The sequence below is a fragment of the Vanessa cardui genome, chromosome 10, assembly GCF_905220365.1.
Source record: "Vanessa cardui chromosome 10, ilVanCard2.1, whole genome shotgun sequence".
Taxonomy (NCBI): Eukaryota; Metazoa; Arthropoda; class Insecta; order Lepidoptera; family Nymphalidae; genus Vanessa; species Vanessa cardui.
The window spans coordinates 14,420,638-14,448,165 of record NC_061132.1 but is presented as its reverse complement, the minus strand read 5'-3'; the positions used below and the strand labels follow the sequence as shown (position 1 = coordinate 14,448,165).

General features: G+C 33.5%; 2 protein-coding genes across 2 annotated transcripts; both read right to left on the bottom strand.

Moving 5' to 3' along the window:
* Window positions 1-580: 580 nt before the first annotated feature.
* Window positions 581-13,234, bottom strand: LOC124533145 (luciferin 4-monooxygenase-like). The gene is made up of 12 exons (XM_047108310.1): window positions 13,043-13,234; window positions 12,396-12,547; window positions 11,157-11,364; window positions 10,200-10,401; window positions 5,714-5,836; window positions 4,989-5,163; window positions 4,440-4,580; window positions 3,308-3,433; window positions 2,902-2,985; window positions 2,213-2,359; window positions 1,516-1,681; window positions 581-721 (listed from the first exon to the last, which is right to left on the bottom strand). Exons 2-12 carry the CDS (start codon window positions 12,543-12,545, stop codon window positions 594-596), a joined length of 1,650 nt encoding a protein of 549 aa, XP_046964266.1. The 5' UTR covers window positions 12,546-12,547; window positions 13,043-13,234; the 3' UTR covers window positions 581-593.
* A 1,221-nt stretch (window positions 13,235-14,455) lies between these two features.
* LOC124533157 (luciferin 4-monooxygenase-like) lies at window positions 14,456-25,643 on the bottom strand. The gene is made up of 12 exons (XM_047108324.1): window positions 25,539-25,643; window positions 23,588-23,767; window positions 22,732-22,939; window positions 19,916-20,114; window positions 19,088-19,210; window positions 18,304-18,478; window positions 17,660-17,800; window positions 17,314-17,439; window positions 17,153-17,236; window positions 16,763-16,909; window positions 16,040-16,205; window positions 14,456-14,712 (listed from the first exon to the last, which is right to left on the bottom strand). Exons 2-12 carry the CDS (start codon window positions 23,741-23,743, stop codon window positions 14,585-14,587), a joined length of 1,653 nt encoding a protein of 550 aa, XP_046964280.1. The 5' UTR covers window positions 23,744-23,767; window positions 25,539-25,643; the 3' UTR covers window positions 14,456-14,584.
* Window positions 25,644-27,528: the final 1,885 nt, after the last annotated feature.

Genomic DNA, 27,528 nt, shown 5'->3' with positions numbered 1-27,528 from the left:
TTTAACTTGTGTAAAGTTGTATTTAAGGTGCAAACATGTTCACATACATTATTTCAACTTTGTATTCCTATTTAAGTGAGTTTAATGAAGTGTTAAATAAGTTATAATTAAATAATCTAATGATGCCACAGTCTTTCTGCATGTTACACCTCTCAATGTCACGAAATTATTTTAAGTTCGATCTTTACAACAATACTAAGAAAAACAATTCCAAACTATTGGAGTGACTAATGTAACTAACTAATTAGTTACAACTAATGACTCTGCAAGCTACCACCTGATTAGGAACTTTCAATTCAGAAGCTATGATCAAAGGATGACTCATATCAATCAGAACTAGCTTAGTAAATAAGCTAAAAATATCTATTTAGACCTTATCTGATCTTTAATAATTTCTATATCTAAAATAGATACCAGTTATCCTCATACAATTTACTTTAAACGGCTTATATAGTTTAGTCACTAATTTAAACTTATGTTATGACGTAAATTGTTTGGTGAGAAAAATAAATTTATTTTTTTAGTTATTTATTATATAAAAATGTTTATAAAATCATTATACAATTAAACTAATTTCATGATTAAAATACTATTTATTCTCGTTTTGAGCTGAGCGCCATTTTCTTCAATTTTGGTCGGTCAATTTTTGATGTAGAAGTCGTTGGCATTTCGGGTAGAAAGATGACCCCTCCTCTTAGTTGCTTCGGATCTGATAGCGATGCTGTAAGTTTGATCAATATATAGACAAGTAATGAAAAGATAAACAAAAACTTTTATAAATTTTTATTTTATAATAGGCTATTTGACAATGCGAAAAATTAACTGTCAATTATTGTAATCAGTATATATTATGAGTTTAAAAATGGTTATTTACTAACGAAAGTTGAAAATAATACTTAATTTATTAAAAAATCCATAAATAAAAATGATTTTTTTCAAACGTTGGGCACGTGACACAAAACGCTGCTGATTGGCAGGGCTTATGATGAAGTCACTTGCTTGTTAACCTTGCTTGCCTGCTATATGTACCACAGATTAAAATACAGGAAAGTGACGTCACCAACCCCATTGTAGCACTATATTGTCCAAGTAGCGTTTTTGCGCGCTATTTAAATATGGAATTTTTAATATAATATTTATCGATAAATATGTAGTAGAAATAAAAAAATCAACTTGTGCTGGGTTCCTGAACTTCTACTAAATATTATAAAATGGATTTTAAAAACCAGTCAAATAGCCTATTCACTAGCGACCAGCCCTGGCTTCATACGGGTGCAATACTGATACTAAATATACTACAGAATTTGTTTATTTACGATGACACATTACAAACTTCTAAAATTATCAATATTTTTTAACCTTCCTCTTGAATTACCCTATCTTTTCAAAAAACTTTTAGCATACACGTACATAACATACGTATTCTCTATCCCTATATCTTATAGGGATAGAGAATACGACTTCTAAGGATTCTTGAGTTCATTTGATTGATTGCAAATAGTACGCTTTACAAACCTTTGACCAAATCCTTGATTTCCTGTGCTGTAACTGTGCACCCTTTAATAGGTACAACAAATGCGACTACCAGATCGCCAAATTCATCATGTGGTATGCCAGTGACAGCTACGTCCAGTACACCAGGGTGTTCGATGATGACCCTTTCTATTTCAGCTGGAGACACCTAAAAAAATACCAACGAAATGTAATTATTATTGTTAATTATTAAGGGCATTTACAGTGTCCATTCAATGTCTATTCTAAAAACTGGTATATTAAAGGAATATAAACAGCTTCCAGATTGAATTGATGCAATAAAATTGGTTGAGATCTTAAGTATTCTGTGATTAATCATTATACGTTAGCAAAAATTTGTTAATGCCGGTGGCGAACAAAAACAATTTCGGTTTGTTATACTTAGGAAATGAAGTTATTTATTTCATCTATACTCATTCTCCCAGCCACTTTTCGTGATCATCACAAGATCATTACATAATCTTCAGTTCGGCAATTCTTCAGGCTATATCGGTTATTTCCGTTGGACTGCTGGATTTCGCCGAAAACTCCTAATACAGTCTTCTCCATTGTCATTTGAGTGACTTTGAGCCTCCATACGAGGCGCTTAGTAAGCGACCGCATCTCTATTATAAGTCATCACTTAAGGGCAATGCTGACAACTGTTATAAAAAGGGCCCATTGCTAAGTTTGTACGTACCTGGTTATTTCTGTATTTTAACAGTAATTTGTGACGATCAACGAAATAGTAATTGTAATTTTCGTCTCTGTAGTGAATGTCTCCCGTTTTCAACCACCCGTCTTCGTCAAAGGCCGCAGCAGTCATTTGCGCGTTATTAAAATAACCCTGATAATTTAAAAAAGAATTAATTAGAAATCGAGTTGATCGTTTAACTTTATTTTTACTAATCAAGTAATTTTGCTCGGTGGTAGGGTTTAAGCGCCCTAGCCTCGGTAGCATGCGTAAGCGATCCCGTGGTGCCCACCGAAAGACGGTGAGGATACCGCTGGTTTTTTAGTGGGTAAGCCCGGTCCCATACCTCCCCCACTTTTCATCACGTGAGGGAAGCCCGTAAAGCGTTTTTCCAGCGAAAAAATAAAAAAAGGGTTTAAGCGCCCGTTTGGAGATTTAAAATTAAGCAATAGTAAAAATATTACAGGTAAGTGTGTTGATTTCCAAGAGTACTTTCACAAATATAGACCACATTTTTAATTCCACAGTTTTTAGTACATCGACGATATTAGGACTGTTTTTTCACTGATATCCTGGCCTGGCCACTGTATATAACCGGTGTCTGAGATAGTCATAATGTCATTTTTATAACTAAGCTGAATTTGGAAATCTTTCTGTCTAACCTAACCTTTAATAGATTAGGTAACTGAATTTACCTTGAAAACTGCGGGTCCCTTTATTCTCAGTTCTCCAGATACGTTTGGCTCATTGATTACTTCATCAGTGTTCACGTCTACTAGCTGCAAAAAGTTAATTGTATTAATCGCAAAATTTTTCGATAATAATGTTTTAATTTTTTTTACACTGTAAAGATTGTAATTGCGTTTGATTTTACGCATTTAATTTTAGTTTGATCATGACTAACGCAAGTAAGATTAATAAGATACAAAAATAAAAATATATAAATAGACTTTGATTTAAGAAAACTTTGAATTAATGTTTTGTTTTATAAAACATATGATTATTAGTGGACCAAGAATGATCTCAATGTTTTAACGTATTTTATAGTGTGACAATGATGAGAGGTATAAATTTTCAAAATATTGGTTAAAAGGTACTTACTTTAAACTGTACACTGTTTAGCGGTGTACCGACTGAACCAAAAGGCGAATACGATGGGTTGCACACCAAGCCCGAAGACTCTGTCATTCCGTAGCCAATTTCTACACGACATTTTGGTACCACTTCCTGAATAAAAATTGTAAAGATTTATTCAAAGGTAATTTATTTTAAAACTGAATATATGTATTAAAAGTAAATATATTATCAATCTATCCAAAAAGATAAAAAAAATGTGTTTGTTTGTCTACATTTTAGTGTTGTTGATTGGTTCTATCTTTCAGTATAAAATTCCGCAGATATTTTTAACTTTGCCGTTTCGTGAATTCAAATCGTTTATAAAAAATACATTGGTTAAAAAGGCATATTATTAGATACAAGATTTTGTAGATGATAAAAAAGCGTGGAAATAATACATTGACTTTGTATTTTTTAAATTTTGCAAAAGAGTAACCACTGAGTTTCTTGCCGGATCTTTTCGGTAGAATCTACTTTCCGAACCGGTGGTAGCTTCACTAGATTGTTAAATGACGATTCAAAAGTGCTTGTAAAAGCCCACTTAATAAAGTTTATTTTGATTTTGATTTTGATTTTGATTTTGATTTTGATTTTGATTTTGATTTTGATTTTGATTTTGATTTTGATTTTGATTTTGATTTTGATTTTGATTTTGATTTTGATTTTGATTTTGATTTTGATTTTGATTTTGATTTTGATTTTGATTTTGATTTTGATTTTGATTTTGATTTTGATTTTGATTTTGATTTTGATTTTGATTTTGATTTTGATTTTGATTTTGATTTTGATTTTGATTTTGATTTTGATTTTGATTTTGATTTTGATTTTGATTTTGATTTTGATTTTGATTTTGATTTTGATTTTGATTTTGATTTTGATTTTGATTTTGATTTTGATTTTGATTTTGATTTTGATTTTGATTTTGATTTTGATTTTGATTTTGATTTTGATTTTGATTTTGATTTTGATTTTGATTTTGATTTTGATTTTGATTTTGATTTTGATTTTGATTTTGATTTTTTCCGCGCTTCTCTAATGCGGATACACAATTCAATCTAATTTGCATATTTTCGCATCTTTACTGCTAGATTAGTCATTTAAAGTAATATCTACTTACCTTGACTTCTTCCAGCAGCTGTTTAGTAACGACGCTACCGCCTACTAATATGATCTTAAGGGAACTAAAATCGCACTTGTCCCTCTCACCCCTTTTGAATACAGTCGTCATAAAAGTTGGACTCATTATGGTATATTCAGGCTGAAATATTAACATATCACATTACTTTGCATAGATGCGCACACACACACACATGCATATTTTTTCTTTTTGTTAGTATTCCTCGTATACCGTTAAAATTCCGTAACTCTGTTGATTACAAATACATCCTAAATATTGGATATATACCTACATAAAGGAAACTGTCAGTGGTCGTTCTTAGTTTGTCCCGTTATTGAATAAAATTTGACATAAAGTTATTAAAAAGTCGGCATTTCTATAAAAGTAAGGAACGAATACGACGATTTAAAAAAAATCATTAAAAGCTAAAAAATCTGTCTATTAATATCCGTTCCTATTATGTTTATTCTATTGTATTGTCTTCCGTAAAACTATAAATACGTTATATATTAAAAGTAAGAATTGAAAATCTGAATCACAGATTCTCACCTTATATTTGCTTATAAGTGAGTAGACGTGGTCAGTCGTGAGAGTGGAAGATGATTGCACTCGAGTGTATCGTGCAATAGGGGACATAATAAATTGGAACGTCGCTGAAACCCACTGAATTGGTGACAGGACCATAGCTGTGCGAAATGGCGATGGAAATTCAGTATTGAAAATCCTGTAAGAAAAATAAATCATTTGTTTAACAATTTATTAGGGCACGATATTTTTTTTTTCGCTGGATCAACGCATTACGTGCTTCCCCCACGTGATGGAAAGTGGGGGGGTTGGCACTCCCCGGAGCCCTGGACGCCGAGTGCGCCCAAGCACACAGGGCTTACCCATTAAAAAACCAGCGGTACCCTCTCCGTCTTTCGGCGGACGCCACGGGATCGCTACCGTGACGAGGGCACGATATGCATTGGCGATCATAAAACCAAAATGCATGATCTTTCATCATGCGATAACTTGAACTGAGAACAGATGCTAATAATAATAATAATAAACCAACACACATACACAAGCAAAAACTGGTGGGTTTTATTGGATTTGCTTACTCTGAACCCGAATATTCAGTGTGAGAATAACTAATAGGTTAGCTAGTAGCTACCAAGACTGGCTTACAAAAAACATTTCCACCAGTAAATGAAGTTGAATTTTGGAACAAGTTCCAAATTTAAATAATTATCTAACCTCAACGGACTGAATATGAAATGTGAAATAATTACAAGATATAAGGAAATCCATGGAAAACATTCTTATGCGTTAGTGCAGCGGTTTTTGGTATTCCCGTCGATCCACTTGTTGCGACTAATACAGCGGTCGTTTGCGTTGGATCGAAGTCAGCGGGTCTGGAATAAAAACCGACAAAGTTACATAGTATCTAAATCATTCAGTAAAAATATAAACCGTACAAGTTCGGTTTGCCAAAAAATATTTGATTGATATTACGAACAAATATTGACAATACAAAGTCCTCTAATTTTGATCACTAAAAAATCCTGTCCTACGAGTTATATGTAGTACTACCCTTTGATTCTACGAATAATGATAAAAGGTATTTAAAAAAAGAACTGAGTGAAAACAAAAAAACGTGAGGATAAAAATAACTCATAAGAGAAAGTTTGTTTGTGTTATTATTGTTATTTATTATATTTTTCGATCAGATCGGAAATGAAGTTCACCCAGAAAGTGTAAGGCTTGCCAATATTCCATTCGCTTATGATTTGTATGTCTTATTACATAGGTCTGTGTACTTTCAAACGGGTCCACTGACGAACGTGGTTCGTCTCATATACATTGGTCCTTTAAGAAATATTGATCATACCTCACAGCACCAAAAACCTTGGTAACCTAGATGTCCCTACGACTGTAGTTAAATAGGCTAATTCATTTTTCAAGCCAGTATACAACAAAACTAAGGTATTTACGCCTATTAGCTGTAAAATATTTGGTAAGTACATCGTATTTTCCCAAACGGGATTGCACTAACACCCTATCAATAAAACATTTATAACTGCAGTTTAATTTTAATCTCTAGATATTTCATAAGTTAGTTATCTAGATAAAATTAATAATAATAAATACGTTACAGGTGCTTGTTTGTAGAGTGTTATCAATGTGTTATCATCACACGTTGCATAATTTAATTTACTTATAAAATTAAAGCAAAGTATACTTTATTCGAGTAGGTTGTTATGAACACTTTTGAAGTAGGTACGAAATTAAATTAAATTTATTGTTATCACTAAGTTAGTTTTGGAATGTTCCACAGAATTTTCACCGGCACCAACTCGGTGTCCGAAAACCACATCAGCGCGATTTTTTAGACATTTTCTGCCTCGCACAACCACTTGGTGGAACCAGCTTTCGCCGTTGGTTTTTCCGAACCAATACGACATGGGAACCTTCAAGAAAAGAGCGTACTCCTTCCTTAAAGGCCGGCAACAAAATCAAAATCAAAGTATACTTTATTCAAGTGGGCTTTTACAAGCACTTTTGAATCGTCATTTAACAATTAAGTGAAGCTACCACCGCGGTGGTAGCTTCACTTGTAATACGCGGTGGTACTTTTACTTGTAATAGTCAATTCTTTTGTTTTGGATTATAATTTCAAGTGAAGTGATATGGATTATCCTATGGCAGGTTAGTGTCTACACTTAACAAATATTTTTAACAGGGTCGATTATTTTATGACTGTTGGACAATATTATTTACGTAACCCTTTTACAATATCATAATTTGCATATATTTTGAAATATCGAGGATAGTAAGTAATGCTTCCCGGGGTTTCCCGACAAAATAAAAGAATGTACAACAAACTTTGATCATTGACGTATAAGATTTCGTTTAAAACGGTCACGGAATCACTTGATTTTTGGAAAACAGGGTGTCCAAACTTTTTAATGTGAAAATGTTATTTATTTCATACATATTATTTTTTGTATCTTCAGATAATTTATTTATTGTAGGGCCGTCCAATGTCAAAATCATGACTCGATTGGAGTTATATGAGTTGATGCAGCGACAAAATTTGCCGAATATCAATGAAAAATTGGATTTCATCGAAAATTATCTCATTGGTTATGATGATTACACTGCTGACCAAATTAAGGATATTAAGCAAAATTTTTCACGCTTCAAGTCCGAAATGAAATCTAGATGGGCTGCGGCATATAATAAAGAGCAAATTTTCATTAAAAGGAATCAAGATTGGTTGATGGGCACTTTTACGATTCCAAAATTAACTAGCCGGCCGGGGCGTCCGAAAAAAAAATTCGAAGAATCAGGTGAAAGAAGCAAAAGGCAAAAAACTGAGGAATTAAGAAGCTCTGTAGAATTGAATGTCCTGACTCATGCTGCTCAGATACAATTGTCAGCTTCTGGCAAGAGGGATGCTGCCAAAATATTAAAAGAAATAATTAGTTCACCGAAACGGGCCACGAAATACAAGCGAGCGTTTTCCGAATGTGATAAAAGAGACCAAACAAGAACTCAAATGACGCCTACACAAGCGTTGTCGCTGTTTGTTGAAGCTAACCTTTCCAAAAGTCAATATGAAACGATAAGAAATGCTAACAAAAAAATATATCCTTGTTATAGCATTATACAGAAAGCTAAAATGGAATGCTATCCGGACAAGGAATCAATTAATGTTACAGAAACTTGTGCTGAAATAAATATTAAAGCGTTACTTGATCATACATCAAAGCGATTGTTGATGCATTTGGGCGAAGTTTTAGACACATTAAATGACGAAGAACGGAACGCACTAGAAATGAGATGCAAATGGGGTTGTGATGGATCACAGCAGGCTCAATATAAGCAGACATTCAGGAATATTGCCGATTCAGATGCATATTTATTTCAAAGCTCATTTGTGCCAGTACAGCTCATATGTCTCGCAAATAACAAAGTGATTTGGCAGAACCCAACACCGTCATCGCCGCGCTATTGTCGACCTATACGGATACGATTCGTGAAGGAATCGACTGATATTACCCTTCAAGAAATTGAGCACGTAAAAAATGCAACTAATGCCTTAAACACCTCAGTGATATCTGTGCAAAACAACAATTATTCTATCACATACGTAATGATGCCCACCATGGTAGATGGTAAAGTATGTAACGCTGCTATGCAGACCAAGTCTACTTTGCGATGTTATATTTGCGGATTAACATCAAAGGATTTCAATGATTTAACGAAAACAAGAGATGTTAACCCAGAAGCACTGCAATTCGGATTGTCTATCTTGCACATCAGGATCCGTATATTTGAAAGTTTGTTGCATGTAGCATACCGAATGCCACTGAAGAAAGGAAGACTCAACAAAAAAAGAGATGATGTATCTATTGTTCACCAAAGGAAGACAGAAATCCAAGAGGAATTTCGGGTTAGAATGGGCTTATTAGTGGACATTCCTAAGCCTGGTTTCGGTAATACTAATGATGGAAATTCAAGCAGAAGGTTTTTTGGCAATCCTGAACTGGTGGCTGAAATAACAGGTATCGGTTTGAATCTAATATACCGCTTTAAAGTGATTTTAGAAACAATATCAAGTGGGCATAAAATCAATTTGGAGAAATTTGCTAGCTACACAAAGAAAACAGCAGAACTGTATGTGCAGCTTTATTCATGGTGTCCTATGACCCCAACAATGCATAAATTATTGATCCATGGTCCTGATGTAATTAAGCAAGCTTTACTTCCAATCGGGCAACTGTCAGAATAAGCTGCGGAGGCACGCAATAGACACTTTCGTTTATTTCGTCAAAACTTTTCGAGAAAATTCTCAAGGGTGTCTTGCAATCAAGATGTGCTCAACAGGTTACTGTTGACTTCCGATCCTGTAATAACAGGAATGAGGAATATTTCAAGAAAGAAGAATAAACTATTCTTAAAAGAAACCCTAGAGATGTTGCTTCCGATGGTATCTTACGGTGGCAATGAGGCATCAGAGTCGGATAGTGAGGGAACTGCTGATGATTCTGAGTTGTGTCAAGAAGATAACTCATTTTCTGACTGATCTGTGTCAAAACATTTAGGGAAAATGCAATTATTTCTGTTTAAAATATTGTTGTAGATTAATTATTGAGAATTTTTTTATTATAATTATTATTTTTTCAAAAATATTACGTTTTTTGTTATTATTTACTTTGTAATAAAAAACAATACTACATGCTAACATAATATCATAGTGACAACCTCTTTGACCGCCAAAATATTTTTTGCCTCCCAAATCGTTGAAATACCACACTGTGCACCGGTTCGGAAAGTAGATTCTACCAAGAATAACCGGCAAGAAACTCAGTAGTTACTCTTTTTCAACATTTAAAAAAATACAGTCATGTTAGTTAATACAATTATTAAATTAATATATCCTGCCTGGAAGTCAACAGGTATTAATTCCACGCTTTTTTATCATCTACAAAATCTTGTATCGAATAATACGCCTTTTCCACCAATGTATTTTTTATAAACGATTTGAATTTACGAGACGGCAAAGTTAAAAATGTCTTTGGAATTTTATTATGGACATCTGCAAGCCCCCTGGTGTTGCAGATGTCTATGGGCGGTGGAAGTCACTTTCCATCAGGTGAGCTTCCTGCTCGTTTGCCACTTATCTCATTAAAAAAAAACAGAGAAAAACCTTCAAGAAAATCAGTACGCCTTTTCAATTTAGTTAGGTATTAAATTAATTGCCCTTCATACTTGAACTGTTCAACTGTTGTGTCACCAGCATATCTATCCAGTAATTCTTTAAAGGATAGATTATCGTCCTGTTTTTTACCAAATGTCACAATTTTAGTTGACATGTTTAGCGTTTTCAATGCTTCTTTAACAGTTGCGACGTTTGAGTTTTCGCAAAATATTATTTTTGGTTCAGTACATTTTAATGTATCTCGAAGCTCACCTGTAATCAAGAAACTTTTTGTGAGTACATCATAATATTTTAAATTAAGGTTAATCGTTTATTTTTTAAGGTATAGGTTGGAGGACGAGCATATTTATGGGCCATCTGATGGTAAGTGGTCATCACTGCCCATAGAAAATGGCGCTGCAAGAAACATGAACCATTCCTTACATCGCCAATTCACCACCCAATGAACGACCCGACGACGACGACGAACGTCATGTCCCTAGTGCTTGTAGTTACACTGGCACACTCACCCTTCAAACCGGAACACAACAATACTAAGCACTGTTGTTTGGCGGTAGAATATCTGATGAGTGAGTAGTAACTTGCTAGAAAAGTTTGCACAAAGCCCTTGTTTATTTATGATCCCAGATAATTCTGGTGTTCTGGTGTTTGAATAACAGCTTAACGTATCACCAAGGCACGACAATGTAAATATCAGCTTCCAACTTCAAATAAAAAATTTTGGGCAAAACTTCATAACTCTCTATTGCTTGTCTGACCAAGAACCTAGAGATTTGCTTTTTGGTACCGAACTTGGAACAGAAAACACTAAATCTCCTATTTAAAAAAATATAGCCTAGAATAGGTATAGAAAAATTTTCTGAATAAAAAAAGGTTTGAGTATTGTGTGGTTGAAATTGTGTCAAATCACTATCAAAGCAGACTATTTCAATAGCGCACAGAAAAGTATGATTGTATATACAGACGAATTATTAACATAAAAACCATGAAGTAACATATTTACTTACTTACTCCTAATCCCACCTCAACCCCTGCCACAATAATCCCAAGATAGAGAGCAGCGTACATCGGTATGACCAAGTCAAGATGGTTCGGTGCCATGATAACTATAACGTCCTGATATTTGAGCCCAATATTCCTTAAGGCAGAAGCACATCGCACTGAGCGCTCTAGGGCTGATTTACTCGTCTCTCTCTCATCCGTGGACCCATCTATCTGTTGAAACAAACAATCGTCCAACAGTGGCGTAAATAGAACGGTGCCATCGGTGCCCAGGCACAGGGCGTAGACTTCCGGGGGCGCAAGAATAGACAGACTGGGCAGGACTATTGTTTTTTCGTTTTGCTCTTGTTAAGATACCACTCAGCCCTTAGTACTCGATTCTAATACAAATTGCTTGTAACTGTTCGACTACTGTTTTAAATGCGAACCTGCGTTTAAGTTTAAGTGAATGAGACAGTAAAATAGGTAAAGAGTCTGCTTAAATAGGGCGCAGTTATAGAAGCTAGAGTCGAGATGGCCCAGTGGTTAGAACGAGTGCATCTTAACAGATGATTGCGGGTTCAAACCCAGGCAAGCACCGCTGAGTCATGTGCTTAATTTGTCTTTATAATTCATCTCGTGCTCAGTGGTGAAGGAAAACATCGTGAGGTAACCTGCATGTGACAAATTTCTGTCACATGTGTATTCCACCATCCCGCATTGGAACAGCGTGGTGGACAAGTTACAAAAACAATGGCCATCTAATCCCAATGTGACTTGCTGCGGTTTTGAACCCTGGACGATGGATGATAAATAATGGACGTTTATCAAGATTTACATGTCATCCACTGCGCTATCTCTAAGACAATGACCTTTATACATATCACCAACCTAAAAAAAATTCCATCACATGCACAAATGTAGCTTACTTGTTTTTTTTTATCCATGCAATATGTACAATAGTTGTATACCTTGACATGCATTTCTGAGGTTAGGTAATGTGCCGAATTAAAGATTTCTTTAAATTTATAAAATTATTATTATACAACTACAAACATTGTTCTAATATATTTTTAGAATCATTGAAAATATTAAATGTATCGTTACTTGGTGGTAGAAAATATGATGATTTGATAGTACCAAAGTTTTATCACCAAGTAAATAAAAATACTTTTTAGCACATGCAACGCCACCAAATAAGGTGAAAGATACCTGATCCACCACTCTCACTCCTCCACATTATAAACTGATTATTAGTTTTATACCTGTAATATATATTCTGGAGCATCCTTTAAGCTGTGCAGTATAATTTTACCAATATGACATCTGTCGTTAGCTATGCCAGACTCGGCGACCACTTGCGACCCTAGTTCGTGGAGATACCACCAAACCGCATCGGATGATTGTTTAAACATCTCTGTAAAACGAAACTAAATTACTAATTCGCATATGTTTGAAGTAAGTACATAAAGGTTAAGTAAAGTAGTAGTAGTAGTAGTTAATATTCTATTCACGAGCAATAGATGAGCTGATCTCGAGGCATACAGCTTGTTTAACCAAGTCGGTATAATCAGGTTTTTGGATAAATAGGATTTTATTCAACATACTAGGCTTCGCACGGAAGCAATGCTGATACTAAATATAGTACAGAATTTGTTGATTTACGACATCACATTAGAAACTTCTAAAATTATCAGCGTTTCTGTACGATATTTTCAATGTATCTTATACAAAAACCTTTCTCTTGAATCACTCTACCAATTTAAAAAAATCGTATCAACATCGGATGCGTAATTTTAAAGGTCTAAGCATACATAGAAACAGCGGTAAGCGACTTTGTTTTATACTATGTAAAGTTAAAATCACAGTTAAACTCATTAGAACATGTAAAATCTTATATACAAATACTTGCCTGTATTTATAGCTTTATATTATCAGCTTGGAAAACTATTTTCGAAATACACGTAACAAAATAGCACTATTTTTATAACAGCGGTTGATAACTAAAATAATCAATCAGTAATAAAAATATATCAGTCAGGCCATGAATCTTTAGACGCGTCTTAAACAGACCAATGTCGAATACATACTGATCCACGAAGATAAAATAACGGACACTATTATGTTTACAATGGGCCGTCATAAATTATTTATTTTACAAATCACTTTGCCATGCAGACGTACAAGAATATAAGATAAGTTTTTGTATTTTAAACCTCTATTTCACTTCGGTTTCATTTGCTTTTCATTGATGAATGTTAAACAATGCTTTTGATAATTCAATAATTATAAGTAATTAAGATTTTAAACAGAAAGAGATGATCACCCGCCTTACCTACCAAACCTTCCAAATATTTGCCAAACCTACTAGAAACTTAAACCAAATATCGCTCCTATAGTTTTTTTGCAAAATTACATTTTTATTTTTATTTTAGACAACTGCCCCACAAGAGTCGACTCTATCTTGAAACGATTAATTGTATCTATGAAAAATTAAACTTTCACGAATTTCAATGTAACCTTTCCAAAACAAATGTATTTCATTAAAGTACATTTTACAATAAAGCTTTTTGTAACATTCAATATTTCAACTCTATTACCGTTTGGGAAATAAGCCAGAGAAAAGAAACTGCAATAGACTCGTATAGTTATTCTTTTCAAATAGATTCTATTCTATAGATATCAGATTTATAATTATTGGTGTTCATGATTACTCCTCAATCAGTCCTCTGATGAAACCCGAGTCTAAATTCAGATGTTTTTATCCAAAAGTATTCTTATAATGAAAAATATTTCTTTTATTAATAAAGTCTTAATATAATTTTTTTTTTGTTAGATGGTAAATTGATATGTATTTTTTTCGATATTTTATTAAATAAGTATGTGTGTACCATTGCCAAAAACCTTCTTTGTAGCATGTTTTGTACTCTACAATTAAGTAGTACAAAAATATGTATATTATGTATCCTCCCTAGAAGTCAACAAATATTAGTTCCATTTCTAGCATCTATATAAAGTACGACACAAATTAGATGTAACATCGGAATATCATATGACCTAATATATTAATAACAAGTTGTAATAACAAGTTATTACGTTTGTGCAAAGATCATATTCGCATGAGAAATAAATTTTGATAATTTGGGATAGCGTACTTAATTCGGATGTGATCGGTTTGACGAATTTAGCCGATGCGACATTTAAGTTGTGTCATACTTATAATTCGGTATTGAAAAATAATATGTCTCAACATAGGACGAACACTTATTTTTATGACACTAATAAACTAAACGAATTCGCACCAAATTAAAACAACAATTGATTTTTAATAAACTTCACATATAATTTTGAATCAATAACAATAAAATAACACTTCAACTAAATCAATTAACTTTTATTTGAGATAAGAAATTGCACAGTCATATCTTAAATTATACAAGAAAACACAAGATATTTATTCTCTTTCCATTTTCTGAGCTAAGACGGCTAGTTTTGGTCGATCGATTTTCGAAGTTGATGTGAGTGGTAACTCTTTCAGGAACAAGACTCCTCCTCTCAATTGCTTTGATTCACTGAGTGAGTCTGAAATAAAAGTAAAAAAGTCAATCAGATGTTTGGAGGTATTTATTTAACACCCAAGTTATCGCTTATCTAAAGTAAGATATTTTTGTTTTTTTATTTTTTATTTTAAAATGCTTTATTGCACAACACATGGATAAAAAAGGGGAAATATAAAACATAAAATAAGTACATGGTGCGCAAAGGCGGTCTTATCGCTTGTAGCGATCTCTCACAGACAACATTTGGTGATAATTTCTAAGCTTAGAACGAAAACAAGTAAGTGAAGAAAAAGATATGAAAAAATGAGGAAAAGTACAATATAATAATATTTATACTAAGGTATAGTAATAAACTACACATAACTACATACCAATAATACATACATAGAAATATAATATATCAAAATATATGCACATAAATATAAACTACATATTATTACATACTTGCATACATTATTTGGATATGGATAGGTAATAGTTTCTCAAACGATGCTTAAATATTGCCAAGGATTTAGACTGCCGTATATCAGTGGGTAGTGCATTCCAGAGTTTCTTTTTATTTTTGTTGTGTAACGTCTAATGGCGCATCTTGAAAGTAAGACCGTGACGGTAAACGAGCTAATATCTTCTGTCGCCATAATCTCTTCTATGTACAGTCAGAGTAAGAAAACCTTCGTCGGTTTTCAACTTAATTCCTATATCAAGTCTTAGTACCTTTTAAATCTATACATCAAATCATTGCGACGCAACATGTCATTTTCGATCTGTAAAGCAGATTATCGCTCATACTGAGCACACGAAAATAGATCTTAAGATCTTATATTAAGGTGACGAACCTTTTCTTACCCTGAACGTACATATACTATATACTTCGTTACTAATATTTAGATATATAAATATGTATAACTTTATATTTAGTAACGAAATAGCTTTTTCTGTTATTCCATTTCTATTTATTGCAATTCTTTAAATATCCTTTTTGGTGCTTAATAGTGATGGCTACATTGTCTCTTATATATGTGAGCATTAATTTATGGATTATTAATTCAAAGGTGATCACAAAATAGGTGAAGCTTGGGATTTAATAGGTGGTATTTAATTGGTGGTGTTGGTGTAGGTCTACCCATCTACTCATCAGATACTCTACGGCAAACCAGCAATACCTATTATTTTTGTATTGCGGTTTAAAGGCTTGGTAAGCTAATGTAACTATATAGACACAAGGGATAGATTATCTTAGTTCCCAAAGTTAGTAGAGAATTGAGGTTATCAATGCAAACATCAAACTATAGTTAAACAATATGTCCCTGAGTCGTATTTGATTCCAAGGGAGCTTTAGTCACTGTTACCTTTTACTAAGTCTTTGATTTCTTGAGCAGTTATTTTGTATCCTTCATGAGGTACGATGCAGGCAGCTGGCAGATCTCCGTGTTCTTTATGAGGGATACCAGTAACTGCTACTTGGAATACTCCTGGATGTTTAGCAATCTCACTTTCTATTTCTAGTGGAGAAATCTGTGCAAAAAGAATAATGATGTGTGTGCAAGAAATATTATAGTACACAACTGTAAGAAAGGAAGCGGACTATCTGTTCTTTCATTTATAATGGAGTGACAATACAAATGACTGAAATAATATGTATATTATTAATAACTTTTGCGTGTGAAAATTTCCTGAATATAAATATACATAAACTGTAGTGGTTGGAATTGGAACGGGTATTTGATTCCAGGAATTGCAGGCTTCGAGAACTATTAAGAACATTCACAAGAAGATATGTGTAAACGTCTGCACAGTTTTATCAACTTGAAGCAAAAATCTAAAAAGGTTTATTTGCGATCTTTGAAGTTTTGCTGACTGCACTCAATTGCTATTATTTCGGTTATATAAAACCTAAACAACTTTTAGTATTCATAGTATTTATTCACTGTATTCTTATTATCGCAAAAATATTACAAGAAAATTAAGCCTTTATAGCCAAAATTTGTAGTCTGTGTAAATTCGTCCGATCCAATTCTAACGCGATAGCTTTCATGATACAAATGATTGTATGAGTTTAACAAAACATTTACCTGATGATTCCTATATTTCAATAATAGCTTCATTCGCTCTACGAAGTAGTAGTTCGACTTATCGTCCCTGTACATCATGTCTCCCGTCCTCAACCAGCCTCCCTTCATTATCACTTGCGATGTTATTTCTGGGTTGTTGTAGTATCCCTAGAAAAAATAATAAGTAAATTTTTGGAGTCGTTGACTTTACAAAACGCTCCTATTACTCGAAAATCATAATTAAGTAAATATATTATTATAATGAAAAGTTTAAGTCTTATGGATCTACTAACGATTATTAAATATTTATGAGGGAAGCGGGAAGTGCTAGACACAACTATAGCTATTTTTGTGTTGCATTTCTGACGTGATTCAACATCCACTTATCAACAATCGAAAATTTTATATTACCTTGAATACCCCTGGTCCTTTCACCCACAGTTCTCCGGGAACATTAGGTTCCGTTATATCCTTTTGGGTTATAGGATCTACTAACTGAAACAATAAAGGGTATAAATTTTGAAGATTTAGAATTTTACTGTTTATTATTTTTTAAATCATATGATACTTACTCTATGCTCAAAGTTCTGCATCGGCCTTCCGAGTGAATTCGGTATTGTTTCGTCAAAGTTGAATGCTATACCTGACATTTCGCTCATGCCGTATATAACGATCACATTTGTGTTCGGAGAAACTGCCTGAAACATTGAAAAATACTCAAATCATCTTCATCTACAACTTTTTGAAATTTGAAAGAATTCGAAAATCGATTTTTGGACAAAAATTTCCATAATTTGGATGACTTAATCAAGCTTTGATATTAATTAGAACACTCTTTTAAATATAGAAATGCCGAGATTCCGTATTTGAAAGAGAGTTGAACAGGATTGCTTACTGTAAAAGATTTTTTGTCCTAACCTTCATATCATCAATGATGCTTGGATGAACTGCGCTCCCTCCGACTTCAATAGTTTCAAAGCATGTGAAGTCACATTTATCACGATCGCCGATTTTCAAAAATGTCGCCAGCATATTTGGGCTCGTCATAGTAAAATTTGGCTGAAAAAAATCAAAGAAAATATTATTAATGTGGTAGGTTAGCTAATAAATGGTTACCACGATAGTAAGTGGTGACCACACTACATATACGTTGCATTGTTCTGCAAGAAACAATTCTCATGATGTCTTCTCTCATTCAATCAAAAATATTGAGAAACATCACATACAATACTCTGATCCCAATTTAAGTAGCTAAAGCACTTGAGTTATGAAAAATAAGAAGTAATGACGGTACCACAAACACTCAAAACCAAGACATCATAGAAAACTAATGAATTTTCTACATCGATTCGGCCGGGAATCGAACCCGAGACCTCGAAGTGGCGTACCATGAAAACTGGTGTACATACTACTCGACCACGGAGATCGTCGAACCAGAATACAATAGTATTCATTCTTTCTACTTAGTAGCATAATATGTGTGTCTGTGACCAGAAACACAAGGGCTTATATAAAAACCAATCAAAACAAAATTATGCATCAAGTAAATTAAGTATACTTACTCTGTATTTATTAATGAGATGGTAAGCGTGTTCCTGAGTCATCGGTGCCGATGATTGTAACCTTGTATGTCTTATGATTGGTGAGAAGACGAATTGGAATAAAGCTGAATACCACTGTATTGGGGAAAATACCACTGTCAGACGAGTTGGCGCGGGGAATTTGGAATACGTTAACCTGCAAAAATATTTAGATGCTAATTATTTTTCAGATTTATACGTTTTGAAGGGAAACCAGAGGGGAGGGGGCAGGGATGCGAGTAGCCGGAGAAAGACCACAGTGGCGTGCACTGGGAGAGGCCTATGTCCAACAGTGGACAAAAATAGGCTGTTGATGATGATGATGATGAATTATTTTTCAACATACTGTTACATACAGGTTTTAATAATTCGTTGGTTAATTCGTGTTTATAATTCATCTGCTGCTCTGAAGTGAAGGAAGACCTTTAGAGAATACATGTACATACGTGTCGAATGAAAGTCTAGTCGGGGTAAGAAAAGGTTCGTCACCTTAAGATCTATTTTCGTCTACTAAGTATGAGCGATGATCTGCTTTACGGAATTTTCGAAAATGACAATGATTGCGTAACAATGATTCAATGTTTACAAATAAAAGATACTAAGAGCTTAAGACTTGATAAAGGAATGAATTTGAAAACTGATGTCCTCTGACTATACATCGTACCCCAACTATCCCACCTGTTAGAGCTTCAAAGCTTAAAAATAGCTTGAATATTAGGTAGGTATAGTAAGTATAATATGTCTAATTATCTTTTGAACTAGTTACCACATGTACGGGACGGTAACTGCCATGTTTTTGTGGGTAATGGCGGCTGATTTCGGTAGGCCAGTTGTCCCGCTGGTTGCTATTAACAATGATATTGTGTTGGCTGGATCAAAATCGTCGGCCCTGAAATTTATAAATGATAAACATTATTTTATAGTTAATAATTTAGATGAAGTATGTATTATATTAGTATGTATTATATTTTTACCAAAAATTACAAATTATAATAAAATACATAGCACGATTCCGAATCGGTGGTAGATTTTGGGCTATAAGCAAGTGTAACACTTCCATCTTGAATAAAGATTTTTGACTTTGAAGAAAAATGTATAAAATGGGTTCATACTTAAAGTAATATATATAGTTAAATGTCTCAGGACTGGATAGCATAGTGATTCTACTGGCCAGATATGAGACAACCAATCTCAAGGGTCTGGGTTAAAATCAGAGGTAGCGGTGATACCAATTTATTGGGACTTCCTGTCGAATTATCAGGAACAGTCTGGGGTCTGGAAGTTGGTAGTGCGCACATTACAATGCCTAGGAAAGGACGTAATGCCGTTCATCATATCTTTTCAGTCATATCGCGTCGGATTTGCTTTCTCATTATGACGATGATGATAACTAAGCGAGTGAGGAAATAGAGAGCATGCCTCTGATTGGTCACACATTTGAGCACTACTATATAGTTGGATATAATATCATGGACTCCCTAGTGATTTGGTTACCGTAAACGAAATCTGAATGACGTAAATCGTAAAAAAATTTTTGAGAAACTCTTCTGTTGTTTAAAGCCGTTTATATATAAATAAGAAAAACACAACTTACTTAAAATCCTTAATAGATACACCGCTTCCGTGCTTCTCCAGAAGTTCAGAAAAATTCATACATTGTTCATCTTTATCAAATGTAATGATATGTGTATCGAGTTTTAATTCTTGTATCACAGAACGAACGTCCTTCGCTCTCTCGCTCTGACAGATCACCATCTTCGGTTCGTTATATTTGAATGTGTCTCGAAGCTCATCTGAAATAAAGAAAAAGAAATACCTATAGACTAGAATATTAACCCAATACGCTTAGACTGTTTTACATGTGTTTACTTGGTAGGGTTTGGTGAAAGCCCATCCAAGTGGTTATCAATCATATATTCGACTATCAAGAATCATATTTAGTGTTATTGTGTGTCAGATTGAAGTTCGAGTGAGCCAGTTTAATTACAAAAGACACAATAGCTGTAACATCTTAGTTTCCAAACTTGATGTCACTTTGGCGAAAGGAATTGCTAATATCTTTGAGCAGTGAGGAGATTTACCATCAGATGGCCCATTTGCTCGTCCACCTATCAAAGGAAAAGCTGTAGTGATCAATGGCTGATGAAGGCCTTCAAGGGCATATGAGGGCCTTCAATGCCGCATAGACAATGGACTATGTGGCGACGAATGTTCTCATACTGCAAGAATATTTTTAGCGTCTCGTATACTAATGATTAAATTAAAAACTAAATAATTATCTCACGTCATAGCATTATATGAGATATCTAAATGTTCCACATGAATTATTAAGCGTCAAAAATATGAGTGATGGCCTTCGGATGTAAATAGATCTAGGCAGACTATCTACAATGGGTCTTTATGAAAAAAATATGTTTTTCAATTCCGCGCGAGAGATATTTGACTTAACTTCGAATTGCTGATTCTCATCGGAAATGTCACAATGTTAGGCATACCATTCACTGCTTTGAATACAAAAAAAATATATATCCATACTGTGCTCTTACTATTCCGGGACTGACAGTTAGTATACACGACTGTTAATCTCATTAATCGTTCTATGTGTGTGTAGTTTAAGTAAATAAATATACCAAATATTAACACAACATTAATTGATTAACAAGTTGTATATTATAATAATAGACCGTAATTAAGATAACTCATATAGATTTGTAAATATTATTGTCTTCGTCTATCTATCTTGTTATTAATTTTATCTGATGCAAATAACGTATTATCTATTTTGAACAAACTAACATCTGTTCAGATTTCCCCAGATTTTTAAATATTTTAGTGTGCATCCGGAACCCGTGCCTATTATTCAGATTTTTATATTCCTATTTTATCATTATATAAAAATAATTACTAATGTAAACATCATAGCCCAAAGTGTCATTTAGACCTAATTCATTTATTACATTCTTCTTACTAGGAAGGTTTATATGCATGGTCATAGCGGCTTGTATTGTCTAATGTCATAAAAGCTGTGTAGGTTGTATATAAAGGCATAGAGGCAGAGGACGACCAAGGAAACGATGGATGGATTGTGTGAAAGACGATATGGTTAGAAATAGTGTTACTTCTGAGATGACGTTTGACGTAGAAGTATGGAAGGAGAAGACATCCTGCGCCGACCCCAAATAAAATGGGGATAAGGGCAGGAGGATGATGATGTTGTATATAAAGACGTTCTGGAGTATACTTAGTGTTACACCCGAGCAAAGTTGGGCACTAATTCTAACAAATTGTATACTATTAAAATATAAAAAAAGTGAAAAGTAAAGTAACAGCCAGTACATTTCCCACTGCTGAGACAAGTCCTCCTCTTCCATTAAAGAGGAGGGTTACAACATATTCCACCGCGCATATATGCGGCAGAATTTCGATGAAATTAGACACATGCAGGTTTCCTCACGATGTTTTCCTTCGCCGCCGAGCACGAGACGAACTATAAACACAAATTAAGCACATATACATAGTGGCGCTTGCCTGGGTTTGAACCCACAATCATCGGTTAAGATGCACGCGTTCTAACCACTGGACCATCTCAGCTCATATAATAATTAGTTTTAATAATAAATCAGTCTTTCTAATTAGTGACATAAGACGCATGGCTTAAATTCGAAGCGATATCTTTGTGAAAATACTGTAGTTTTGTAATCTAATAATCTTACGCTTTCGTATATGACCTTAACGATGCATTAAAAGATCTGATTCGTAGGCTGATATCTTTTCCAATCGCACGTTTTACGATACGCTGTGATACCAAATTGTTGGACATATTGATTATTATGTAAGAACATATTAAGATAAAACCGACATACATATCTAAGATTCATGGAATATTTTGAATTCAGTAGATAACGAAATGCTGATGTCATATCAATAAAGATCTGCTTAAACGAATAATAAAAAAGTTTAACTCAAATTTAAAATTATAGTATAAGACTTATTAAAATGTTTCTTTTATTAATATTATGCCCTTAATTGTTAGTTGTCAATTTATTTTCTAAGTTAGTAACTAAAAAAAACTAGACATCATATGATGCGGTTTGTGCATCCGTACCCAAATGTTTAACTTTATATTTATTTCTATCTTTTTATATGATATCTTGTACTTTACACAGTATTTTCCATTGTATTTAATACGTATACATACTGAATATATTTAAGCATAGTCAGGGCTCTGAACACGAGTTAGAGCTATAAGTGGGATCTTCCTAATTACATTTTAAACTGCCACCAAATAGCAATAATTTATGTTGAAAAGCAGTGTAATTAAAACAATAAAAAAATAATATCTCGACAGTGTATCGATTGCTTTATATCTCTTACGTTATCTTTATAATTGAATATAAAACATTTACTCACTGACTCCTAACATCATATCGATCCCAGCGACACCTATCCCGAGATAAAATGCAGCATACATGGGTATCGTGAGGTGAATGTGGTTCGGTGCCATCAACACTACCACGTCTCCTTGCTTGAGGCCCAGATTCCTGAACATTGTCGCGCATTGAACTGATCTCTTTAAGACGGACGCAAATGTTTCTTTTTCACCTGTTGCACCGTCTATCTGGAACAAAAATAATGGCAAATACATATAATGTCATATACCTATATTATAATCAGAATATTTATGGATGTTTCTGGTAAGTGGTCACTTGATGGTAAATGGTTATCAACACGCATAGACAATGACGCTGTGAGAAATATTAACTATTCCTTACATCGTCAATGCGCCATCGACCTTGGGAACTAAGATGCTATGTCCCTTGTGCCTGTAGTTACACTGGCTCACTCACCCTTCAAACCGGAACATAACAATACTGAGTACTGTTGTTACGCGGTAGAATATTTGATGAGTGGGTGGTACCTAACCAGACGGGCTTGCACAAAGCCCTACCACCAAGTAAATGTTATGATGATGATGGCAACCTAACCAGTTGTCGACGACGAAGACTATTTTATTATTGTTTGACTAACTCTATATACGCCAACACAGCTGCACTTTCTTCTCTCTTCACACTCCAACTGTCTATCTTTATACTATTACTAAATCCTTCATAGAAACCCCAACAATGCATTAATGGCTCGGCCATTATTCCTAAAACTATTCCCTCAAAACCTACCCTATAAAGTATCCATCGGAAAACGAGGCAAATGTCATCCATAATTTCATCAAAAGATATACCTAACTTACAGAAAAATACGGTCAATCTACCTGTAAAATATAGTCTGGAGCATCCTTAAGACCCTGGAGAGTCAGTTTTCCTAGATGGTGCCGATCGCTTGGTATGCCGGTCTCTGCGACCACACGCGAGCTCAGCTCATCCATGTACCAGTGTATTGCATCGCTTCTGTGTTGCCACGGCGCCATTTTGGTATTCCTCGTCAGTGGTATCTGAAATAAAGTTTTATTTAGGCCACTTAACCTTTATTAGAATAGGAAAATCTCAAAGAATATTTGTCATATCAACAGCAAGTAATATGTATTCGTATTTCTTTGTACAATTTTTAAGTTACTGTACTGAGTACTGTACTGAGCATATATATATTTACATTTCTAGTAATAGCTGGCACAGGACATAACGGCCAATGGTTAGTGGTGTACTGGCGATTATCGCCCATCTCTACTTACCATAAGGTGGTCAAGTAAGCGTTCATCAAATGAAAAATACTTTTATAAAAATTTAAATTTTCAATATAATCATAACACTAGTTCAAAAGTCAGGTCCGTTAAGTAAAAAACCATCTGCAATACAGTTATAATTACTTTGATTTACTCATTTTTACCCGGGCGATCTCTTTAGTCCGAGGAATCATATCATAACATTAGTTACTGTATTTCCTTGCATGTTGCATGTTCATATCGATCGGATAATTAGTTAAGACAAAAAAGCGTAATAAACAAACTTACATTGACATATAAATTATTAGATCAGTTACTATTTTCCGAGATATATTTTTTTTTAGGGACTTATGTCAGTAATTTTTTTTTTGTTGCAAGACATTTATATTATTGAAAAAAAATAAAATAAAACATTGTTATGAATAACAATGATACACTTCAGATCATTTATTGAATTGATTAACACATTAACCTCTGACCGCCAATACTAAAATAACATATTAATTTTATATTTTATAACGCACGTCACTTGCGAGATATCAAAATTCGAAATATTATGCAATACGAAAACTAAACTACAATTAATCACAGTGTATGTTACAGATGAGCTGATGACTTTCCGTCACGAGGGGAGGGATCAGATGATTTTATGACACTAGTTACCAATCCCGACTTCACGCGGGTAGAACGGAATATTAAGCCAGGTGGCTTAATAGTCTAAGAACAGTGCCATAATTACCATCAGGTGATGGTATTTATTGCACTGTTCTTAGACATTGCTACTTGCAGAAATATTGCACTCCTCATAATATTATCATCAATGTGCCACCAACCTTGGAAACTAACATATTGTGTCCCTTGTGCCCGTTAATCCATAAGTGTAATGCTAGAAGCATTACACTTATTGATTATTGAAGAAAGGGACTTGGGTTTCTATACTAAATATTGTCTAGGCGGTCAATAGGTAAATATTGCTATGGTAGACTAAAGTTTTCCAACATAAGAACCATTATTGATAGCAAAAATTCAATTATAATATATCGGATCGATATCTAGATTCACTAACATATTCATATTGGATTCGTGAAAATATCAGTGAAGCCATCGGAACTTTGACATAATAAAAAATTAAGTGGATATAAGAAGTGCAACAGTCTTGTATTATAAATACAGATATTTTAATCAGATTACAAAAAAATATATAATAAGACAGAGTTCTTAGTGAAATACATGGAATACATGTATTCCTTAGCGTACTTATTCATCATCCAACATCAATGATACGGCATTGTGCTCTCAAGCTTGGCAACTAAGAAATACAATCATAGAACTTACTGTCTTATCAACTTACTCACGTTTTCTCACTCACCCTATAAAAAAAATACAACATTACCGAATAATACTGTTTAGAAAATAAGTTTGAGTGCACTGTACCCAGAAGCACACACATAGAGCCCTATCACAAAGTACAATAACATACAGTAATATTAATCAAAGTTTTTAATAATTAAAATAAAATTAATAAATAATAAACATAACATACATTTATATAGATCTAACTTAGATCAAAGAAATCATTAACTTCACTGCGTTCAATACACTAACGTCTTATTGCAATCACGAATTCATACTGATAAGAGAGAGGCAGGAAGAATGTCATATCATCTCATATAGCAACAACATAAGGATCTGTAACCAGTAAAACAGCTTCGCTTTTTATAGCATTATCTAAGATATCTTAAAAGTTCCACGTGAATTATTAAGCGTCAAAAATATGAGTATGTAAATAGATCTAGGCAGACTACCTACAATGGATCCTTATGAAGAAATATGTTTTTCAATTCTGCGCGAGAGATATTTGACTAATCTTCGAATTGCTGGATTTCGTCGGAAATGTCACCATCAAAATTTCGTAAAATTTTCATTGTAACATTTCGTGTTCGAGCCAAATATTTTGTGATTTTTAAGCAAACAAAATACTCCAATACTACTGTGGCTTGTACCGGTTTCTTTACTGGGCGATTCAATAATGGTTTCTAAAATACTATCTTTTGTACTGTCACCGTCTTTTTTTTCTAATTGTATACATAATATATAGCCAAAAAGATAGGCGATTCGCAGTTTTACTTATCTAAAATTAAACTATCAATGGAATGAACTTTTCAATTTGATGCATTCATACCTAACGAAATATTTAATACTAGTAAATTTATTACTCTAAAGTTCTAAGAGAACTAGAACAAAGAAATTGTTACAGAATTACATTGAAAACAAGAAAGTAAGGAAGAAAGAGGGAAGGAAGAAAGGAAATTATTAGTTATCCAAACTTTGGCTGGATTATTTGATAATACGAATTGGTTTGAGCGCGAGGAATTTGCTGGAAAACGAGAATTATAGGCATAAGCCAATTGAAGATTCATCTGCAATCTTTATCAAATACACCAATAATTTTATCTACATGATCTTGGTGGCAACCAGTACTACTACGATCATGTCATGATTGTACTAGTACTGCATCTAAGTTCATGATTATCATGGACTTAGATGCAGTACTAGTATGTAATATATGTGCGAGATGTTTTTAACAAAGTATACAAAGATATGAATGCTTTTTATTTGAACATGCATCACAATTTTAATATAATTTATTTAAATTGAATCTGTGCGTTATAAAGATATGAGAAATGAAGGTCAATTTAAAACAACAAGTTTTTAAATACGTTACGTTGGATATCTGACATCTGACAAATATATATTCTGTAATTATTGGAAAAGCATGGTGGATCAGTGGACATCTACTATCTGTAGAAAGTAAAGATACTTTGCATGTATAACTTACGTTTAACCGCTTAAAAAGAAAAAAGTTATAAATTAGTTTTTTTATGTATTATTTTTCTAAGATCTCCGTCGTTTATGAATCGAGTTGGAAAATTCCATTCCTGTGTACTTGTTCTCAAGCGTGTAAAAATACGAGGTAAATATTTTTATTACTTAATTTTTTTATTTATAATTAATGTTTTCTGAGTATTATTTAACGTCAGAACTATTTGTATTATACTGCTAATCTATTTATTTACTTGCAGCACAAATACCATATAATTATAGTATATATATAATTGTAGTTTGTTTTTGTAAATACTTATTATAGTAACACAGCTGAATGTAGGGAAATCAAGATACAATAGCTACGTCATGGAAGAGTCGAGGTCGTGTTATTCTAGTAATTTAAAGTCGTGCACGAAAAATGTCAAGTCAATTTCACAGAAAACAATCAAATTTTCTTGGTGCTAGGATTTTGTACCAGCCCGTCTGATAGCTCTGGTGGCTCGTAGTCGGCAAGAGACTTGCAAAATAAGAAGTTACAAAAGCAAAATACTATTAATTTAAATTAAAAACCAACCAACATTATTATAACCTAATATTAGTTTTCGTTGTATTCTAAAAATTTGTAAAATTAGTGAATATGATGTTGAAAGTCATTATTATATTTATTCAAATCGGAAACTCAATAAAATATATTAGCATGTTTTAGC

Excerpts from the sequence above, each read along its gene's own strand:
- LOC124533145 (XM_047108310.1), bottom strand. The coding sequence starts at position 12,545 with ATGTTTAAACAATCATCCGATGCGGTTTGGTGGTATCTCCACGAACTA. Across the intron at positions 10,402-11,156 it reads TGAGGTGGGATTAGGAGTAA|GTGAGCTTCGAGATACATTA; the intron begins GTAAGTAAATAT and ends TCTTGATTACAG. Across the intron at positions 4,581-4,988 it reads CACTTATAAGCAAATATAAG|CCTGAATATACCATAATGAG; the intron begins GTGAGAATCTGT and ends TTAATATTTCAG.
- LOC124533157 (XM_047108324.1), bottom strand. The coding sequence starts at position 23,743 with ATGGCGCCGTGGCAACACAGAAGCGATGCAATACACTGGTACATGGAT. Across the intron at positions 20,115-22,731 it reads CGATATGATGTTAGGAGTCA|ATGAGCTTCGAGACACATTC; the intron begins GTGAGTAAATGT and ends TCTTTATTTCAG. Across the intron at positions 19,211-19,915 it reads GTATCTATTAAGGATTTTAA|GGCCGACGATTTTGATCCAG; the intron begins GTAAGTTGTGTT and ends TATAAATTTCAG.